General features: G+C 46.5%; 1 protein-coding gene across 1 annotated transcript; it reads right to left on the bottom strand.

Moving 5' to 3' along the window:
• Positions 1 to 977: 977 nt before the first annotated feature.
• On the bottom strand, positions 978 to 7,743 carry DBI (diazepam binding inhibitor, acyl-CoA binding protein). The gene is made up of 4 exons (XM_075933227.2): positions 7,585 to 7,743; positions 5,580 to 5,697; positions 3,574 to 3,636; positions 978 to 1,237 (listed from the first exon to the last, which is right to left on the bottom strand). The coding sequence occupies exons 1-4, from the start codon at positions 7,591 to 7,593 to the stop codon at positions 1,164 to 1,166; spliced, it is 264 nt and encodes an 87-aa protein (XP_075789342.1). The 5' UTR covers positions 7,594 to 7,743; the 3' UTR covers positions 978 to 1,163.
• Between the last annotated feature and the right edge of the window lie 111 nt (positions 7,744 to 7,854).

Genomic DNA, 7,854 nt, shown 5'->3' on the forward strand with positions numbered 1-7,854 from the left:
GGGACAGGCCCTGCTGGAGATTCCTCCTCTTGGCTGCAGCCCAGGCTCCAGGAGCCCATAGCAGCCTCCTCTCCATCTCAGTGATCACTTCCTCCTTGCCTGCTCCTGGGTCCCAGAGTGACACCCATGCCTGTGCTTGGGCAGGGTGCAGTGTCCTGGCTGGTGGTGGTTTGCTGACTGGTGGCTGGGAACTGTTGGTCTAGAGAACCAGACAAGCAAGAATCCTGCTACACTGTAATAATATTGATAGTCTTAAATTAGTCAGTTTGCCACAGATTGTTGTGGTACACTAGCCTTGGATAACTTAGTTATCCATTATGTCTCTACTATCTCTAGTGTAATTATGGTAACAGTGAGGGTATGTCTACACTACCCCCCTAGTTCAAACTAGGGGGGTAATGTATGCATACCGAACTTGCTAATGAAGCCTGGGATTTGAATTTCCCAGGCTTCATTAGCATAAAGCCGGTGCCGCCATTTTTAAAAGCCGGCTAGTGCGAACCTCGTGCCGCGCAGCTACTCGCGGCACGGGCTAGATAGTTTGGAATAGCTTGCTAGTCCGAACTATCTGTACGCCTCGTGGAAGCCGCGCGGCACGGGGTTCGCACTAGCCGGCTTTTAAAAATGGCGGCACCGGCTTTATGCTAATGAAGCCTGGGAAATTCAAATCCCAGGCTTCATTAGCAAGTTCGGTATGCATACATTACCCCCCTAGTTCGAACTAGGGGGGTAATGTAGACATACCCTCACTGTTTAAATTTTGCTATTCAATTGTGAAAGGTTACTGGGGCCCTCTAGTGGGCAGGACAGGTGTGAAAGATCTCAAAACTAAAAGCAGCTAAGCTACAGCAAACAGGACATGCAGGAAACTTGTGTTTCATCATAGCTAGTCTTTTGGCAAAGGTTTGTCCCTAACAGTTATAAAGTGAAGATTAGCTAATGTAGTCAAATCCTGGATTAAAAGGCCACAAAAGACATGAGTAACAAGTGTACTTTAATCATTTAGTGTAAAGGTATCCAGTTATTTAGGTGTACATTTATACCTGATCAGCTAGTTAAGACAACAGTTTAATCTGAACTGACAAACTCAAACTGCAGTGCACTACACATCCACTACTACCAGTAAGGCATATTCCAGTGCAAGTGATGAGTGGACTCAGTTCTTAGATGCCATATTTGCTCTTTAATTCTTCCACTTTTGCTATGTAAGCTTTCATTGCCTCTTCTTTGGACATTCCTGAAATCAGGAGATATGCATTAGATAGAATCATAGGACTGGAAGGGACCTCAAGAGGTCATCGAGTCCAGCCCTCCACCCTCAAGGCAGGACTAAGTTCTGTCTACACCATCCCTGACACATGTCTATCTAACCTGTTCTTAAATATCTCCAGAGAGGGAGATTCCACCACCTCCCTTGGCAATTTATTCCAATATTTGACCACCCTGACAGTTAGGAATTTTTTCCTCATGTCCAATCTAAACCTCCCCTGCTGCACTTTAAGCCCATTACTTCTTGTCCTGTCCTCAGAAACCAAGAGGAACAAATTTTCTCCTTCCTCCTTGTGACACCCTTTTAGATATTTGAAAACCGCTATCATGTCCCAAACTAAACAAGCCCAGTTCATGAAGACTAAAGTAGATGAAGACTAAAGTATTCTAGCTATTTTCCCTAGAGAGTACTTGTAATAATCACTTGTTACACTTAAGCAATCAAGGTTTGCCTTAATTTGTCTAGTAGTCTGTTACACTCCAAAACCACTTTAAAGCAGCAAGGACAAATGGTTGCTTCAGGAAATCATCTCAGTGCCAGTCACTTTGTATCAACGGACATTAAAAGGGCTAGTGAGTAAGCCTCATACTGCAGTAGAGTAACAAGAACTCACTTGAAAAATTCTGAGCATGCCGTAGCATCATGATTTTAGGGGAGGCATTCTAACTCACAAGCTATAGTACCTTCATTGAATGAAGTGAGCCATTCACCTTAAATAACTGCAATTACTCCTAAGGAATCATTTGTTTGTCCAGCGCTTGTGCTCTAACCTGTAACTTATGCTCAGCTGGTTGGCTATTTAGCAGCAGCCTAAATCTTTACAACATTGGAGTGCTACTGTTAGAAAACTGCTGCATTAGATCAGCTATCTGTGGTCTGCAGATCTTTGGGGGTCCAGACTATGTTTAAGATTTCTATAGGGGTCCAAGCCTCCATTTCGAATATAAGGGTCTGCAAATGAAAAAAGTTGAACACCATTGATCCAGCTAATCTCCATTAGGTAAGCACTATAGGCAAAACTATGATGGGGTAACTCCTGCACATCATGAGCTGAACCCTACGACAGCTTGAGGATCACCCATCTTGTACCCTGCCCTTTTCCCAGGAGCAGTTCTCTCTGCCATCCCCCCCAGTGATAGACATGGAGTTGCTACTTGCTTTCCCAACAGGAGGACTTCAAGCAACCTCAGCTATAATTTCCTTGCACCACAGAAAGTATAGGCTGGCCTGTTTCCTGAGAAGCCTCTTTGGACTGCTACCTGGTGACAGGATTTTAACAAGGGGAGGGGGTGGGATTAAAACTGTAGCCTGAAAGAACAATGCAGCTACAGGACAGGCTATACTGAAAACTCACTTCTACAAGTGCAAAAAGCTAGAGGTTTACACCCTTGGTTGGACAGTTGGTAGATTAGAAGGGAACAGATCACATGTGACACCAAATTAGAGATGGAACCTGCATTATTTGCAGGATTCCTTAAAAGAAAGTACTTCTACAAAGTATGCAGCTTTGTCTAGTTACAAGCCAGCTTACTATATCTAAAAGGAATTTTAATGCCAAGTTAGCTTCTTGTTTTAAGCCGGCTCCTAGTGGGTACTGGTTCCCACCTGCCGCCATGCATCCCTGGGAGCTGGCTACTGCCTCATGCATCCCTGGGAGCTGGACTGGGAGCCACTTGTAACTGTTTGGTTAACCCATACGCAGTTAACTCTTTACACTGCTACACTTACATCCCTAGTATAGATAACAGCAATACCCTCCACTGTTATCAGAGGGTGGCTTAGCAAAACGGTTTGCACTCTAGTCCCCCCCAGCTCAGGTAGCAATGTACCTAGATATTCTAGAATCTAGGAAGCCATGAGGTAAACTGAGACACTAGAGACAATCCTCCTTGATTATAATTCAGTTACTTTGTCCCATGTACTTGCATCAATAGTATTAATGAGGGAGGGAGGAGAATGGTTCAAAAGTTGGCGCTAGCCTGGCACTTTGCACTCCAAGATTAATTCCTTGCTTTGCAACAAGTTTATTTAACCTCAGGACAAATTGTATCTACTACATGATTAGCCAATAAGGGAAGGCACTGCCCCCACTGTGGCTCTGCAGTTTAAATGTTAGTTCTTCTGCCCTACTATGGTAGCTAGCCATTAAATCACAGACCATACAGCAAGTTAATTAGGAATTGCTACTGGCTGGCTCAGGTTGTCTGACATGTAGTCATGGAAGACTCGCTCATTAAGTAGCAAGTGTATTGAGTTTTGTAACCAATCCTACTGTTTTCATGTCATCCGTATTCAATGTTTACCTTTTAATTCGTTCCAGGCATCCCATTTCGCTTTGCCTTTGAAGTCCATGAAACCAGGGCGCTCTAGGACAAAGTTAGCCACAGAGAGTTAATGTAGTTTTATCTAATGACTGTTTGGTACCTCAAGTCCTTTCTGGAGATTGCTCGACATGGTGGCTCTCCTCAACATGGTCTCATTTTAGGCATCATCGGCCTGCCTGAATTAGCATGTTTTAGGCTACACTATTTTGTTGAGCTGCAAGAAAATGCACTGTTAATACTAACAGAACTCCACGTCATTGGTCAGAACCCATATTTACCATGAAGTCCATTTACAGCCTTCAGTTTACTTCGTGCACTTGACAGCACTGTCATTCCATCATCTTGTGAGGTCTGTTTACTTATTTGTGGGGGCACTTTATACAGTAACAGAGAAGACACTGACAGCAGTCGTAAGACAAACAAGGCATGAGGCTCAAGGGCAGCTGTAGGAAGAGCCAATCAATCTGAATGCTTGTTCAACTCAAAATTAGTAACCTTTCAACAAGACAGGTAGAGGAGTTGTTAGTTGTAAGTAACCATAAGGTTTGTTAGGAGCAAACCACTAGGGATGGAGAGCGTTACCTAGTTACCCTGTAAGCACTGCCTTTCCAGCATGCTTGCCAGTATAACCAGCACCTAGAGCAGCCTGTAGCAGGCCAGTTAAACATAGGTTAGCTGATTAACATTTTAAATGGGATTTTACATGCCTACAAGCCACAGCAGAAAACTGTAGTACTGTACATCTTGGAAATATATATTAACTTGAAGGTATTAGAGATGCTGAGCTGTAACTCACTTGAGGTGCAAAGTACTGTAGCCAAACAGATGGCATAATGCACAAACGTAAGAATGGGAAGAGGCTTCCTATTAAGAGTAACTTTCAACTCTAAATCTTCTCAAATGAGTAAAAAAATCTCAGTTCCCAATTAAATTTAATGGAATTGCATGCAGTCATAGGTAAGTGGTATGAGGAAACTGGCTAAATACACAGTCCTGCATTAACCTTGTGCCAGCCTTACAGCAGTGGAGTGACCTGTAGCATTAGTTGGCAGTTCCACCTATTAATCTAGAAGTAAGGTAGCTCTGTTGCATTTCCTATAGTCTACTAGAGGCAGCTTTAACTAAGATATTGATAGCTATATAAACTAGCTGTAGCTTAATCTTATGCAATACAATTTATGGCCAGATTTTTTCCACCCCCGCCCCCCCAAAAGTAGTGAAGAATGCACAGTGGAAAGAGTACGCAGAGAATGAAATGGTAAGAACACAGCATTACTTTCATCTTCTACCAGCTCCCAGCTGTAGACCGTTCGGTCACAGTTTGTCACATATGTGACAGGAGTACTGCTGCTCTGACGTAACCCTAAGTTTCCATAAATCTAGATATGGTCTAAACCTGAACATGTAAAATGTTGCCACAACAGTGCTTTAATGCAGCAGTATGATCACAGCAGGAGCACTGGAGAGAGCTCTCCCAGAGCTGTAGGGAGACCACCTCTAGGAAGGAAGTGGTTAACAGCACAGGATCCTGTTTACACAGGCACTTGACAGCACTGTAACACTCCTACTATCCAGTCAGCTGAAGTGGGTTGTGCTCACAAAAGCTCATGACATGTTGTGTTAGTCTTTAAGATGCTACTAGACTATTTGTTGTTTAATTTGTTCCTGTTACAGACTAACTCTGCTACCCCTCAAACTCCTATTTGAGAAAGTTACAGTGCAGTAACTTGCTTCCACTCTCCGTATCTGAGAGATTTTTGCCTGAGAAAGTAGAAATGCAATTGTTTACTTATTAGTGATTTGCAAACTAGAAGTGAAGGCTGTGTTGCATTACACACAGCTCAATTTTATTAAAGAATAGTTTACTGCAAGACTGATATACATCTGAAGCTAGTGATTAAGCAAGTACCTCTGCCAATATTTGAGCACTTCCATTTATTCCTCTATCCTGAAAAACAAATCTAGCACTCCTTTTCAATACACACCTGTGTTTACATCTCCCACTGTAGCTTGTTTGAAGTGACCATAGATGAACAGCATTTCTTCATCTGTTGGTTTAGACTTCAGTTGCTTAACTTCTTCTGCAGCTTTATCAAACTCAGCCTAAATGAAAAGAAAAGTGCATGAAAAGATCAAGAGTGTTAATTTCCACAAGAGTGTTAATTTCCACTTTTGCTTGGAGATATTTGTGTAAATCTTGAAAGAGCGTAAGGTTTGTTTGCAGATAACAAAAGAGAAAGGATTAGGGATGTAAGCAACTAGTTGACCAGCGATGCAAGTAGCTGTTTTCCCTCCCTGGCTGCCTCTATAAGGGGGAGTGGGGAGGGAGCAGGAGCCAATGCTGGGAGAAGCCAACTTAAAAGCCAGTTCCCCCCCAGCACTGTCTCCATGGGGGGGGGGGGGGGGGAAGGACGGGGACGACACAGACAGGGGAGGTAGAGGCACAGCAGGAAATTGCACAAGCAGGGACTGAAGCAGTCTCCGCTCACACTGCTCCTGCTGCGATTTGGCTCTTATACATTTCAAAGGCTCAGGGCCAATGGGGGGTTCCCCACTGGTCCCACACTCCCTGCAGGGTTTCCGCTTTTGGACTGTTAGCTACAGTTCAAAGGCAGAGGCACCCTTATAGACTAATCAAATAGTTGATGGAAATCCCATCAGCTATTTAATTAATCTAAATGTAACATTCCCTAGGAAGTTTACAAAAATTGAAGTTGAAACCAAGTCTAGTGTTCACTTGAAGTTATGAAGCATTCTACTTTGCTAGATAACTGTAATTATTGCAATTATTAGCATAAGTCACTTTGAACTATGTTACTAATCAGTATTTTCAACTCTTCCTTTGTTACTTCAGTTTGTGCCCTGTAGGATTAGGAGTGAAAGGCTGCTATTGTAAAATCAGCAGGATCAGAGATGTTTGCGAAAACACTGATGGGGAAAGAAGTTGGGAAAAGCTGCAATGAACACTTGGCAGAAAGGAGGCCTTGAATACAGCCCTCACAAACATTAAGCCTGCCTCCTCCCCCCATTACAAAAGTTCACTTTGAGAGTCCACCTACACCTTCCATTTTTACTGGTGATCTCTCATCCCAACCTATCCATCCAGCAAGTGGCCTCTTCCCTGTATATTCTGTCCAACCCTATCAGTTTACTATCCCAAATATTACACAGCAGAGATTTATACAAGTGCTTCATAGCCCTTTGGTTAATCGAAATACTATCTCTGATGGAGATGCACACAACTAGCAACTACTTCTAGTTAACAGCGAGGACATGCCAACGCCTCAACTTGTGTCCCTGCAGTTACCAAGCTAGACCTCGGTGATATTAGGAGTGTTCAGGCTCTGGAACAGAGTCTCCTTTCAGCATTAGCACCACTGACTTCAGCGGCGCTTCAGTTACTCTGACGGGTACCTGGATGATCAGGCCCCTGGCTCTTCACCATGCCCCCTCTCTAGCCCTATGGGCATCGGACTCTCACTCTGCCCTGGCACCCAGAAGCGCTTGTGCGCCCAGGCAGGCGCCTCTCTCTGAGCGGCTCCTTGCCTCCCCCCACGCAGGAGCAGCGGCGCGCCGGGCTAGGAAGCGGTGAGACAAAGGGGCTGGAGAAGGCGGGTCCCACCCGTGGGAGATGGGTGCGGAGCATGCGCCCCTCCCAGCCCCCCGCCGTACCCTCAGCCCAGTTCCCGGGTAGGGTCCTTCCAGCCCCCCCTCCGGGATACAACCCCCGCGGGGGAGCGCGGAGAATCCGCCTGGGGGCAGGCCCGCCCCGCTCCGGCGCCCCCGGCCTCTCCCTGGCAGCGGGGGAGGCAGAAGGGGGGGCCCCACGGAGCCTCCAGCAGAGAAGGGGGAGCCGCCCCCTCGATGCGGGGAAGGGAGGCGGCGGCACAAGAGCGGGATGGGGGGGGCCGCAGACCAGGCGCGCGCAGCCTCCCCTCGTCCCCATCGAGGGGTGAGAGCGGCGCGCCGCGCCTCTGGCCCCGGCCGTACCTGAGACATGGCAGCGAACTGAGCGGCGGATCCGCAACCTCGGTATCTTCACGTGCCGCAGCTTCTGCTACTACTGCGCCACGCCCACCACTTCACCCATCGCCCGAGCGCCCGCCGTCCAATCACAGCGCCCGGCGGGAGAGGGGCGGGGTCGCGGCGCGCGGCGGCCAACCAGGGTTCCATGAGCGGGGAGGGGGGGAACAGCTCCAGTCCCGCGCCAATCCTCCCCCGCGAGAGGCGGGCTCAGGGGCGCCGCCAATCACCCCAGGA

Source organism: Pelodiscus sinensis, chromosome 7 (assembly GCF_052426305.1).
Source record: "Pelodiscus sinensis isolate ZL-2025 chromosome 7, ASM5242630v1, whole genome shotgun sequence".
NCBI classification, from domain to species: Eukaryota; Metazoa; Chordata; order Testudines; family Trionychidae; genus Pelodiscus; species Pelodiscus sinensis.

Bases quoted from the DNA above. Each gene is read 5' to 3' on its own strand.
- DBI (XM_075933227.2), bottom strand. The intron at 3,637-5,579 runs GTGTGTATTGAA...ACTTTGTCCTAG, and splicing joins AGTGGGAGATGTAAACACAG to AGCGCCCTGGTTTCATGGAC. The intron at 1,238-3,573 runs GTAAACATTGAA...TCCTGATTTCAG, and splicing joins TGCCTGGAACGAATTAAAAG to GAATGTCCAAAGAAGAGGCA.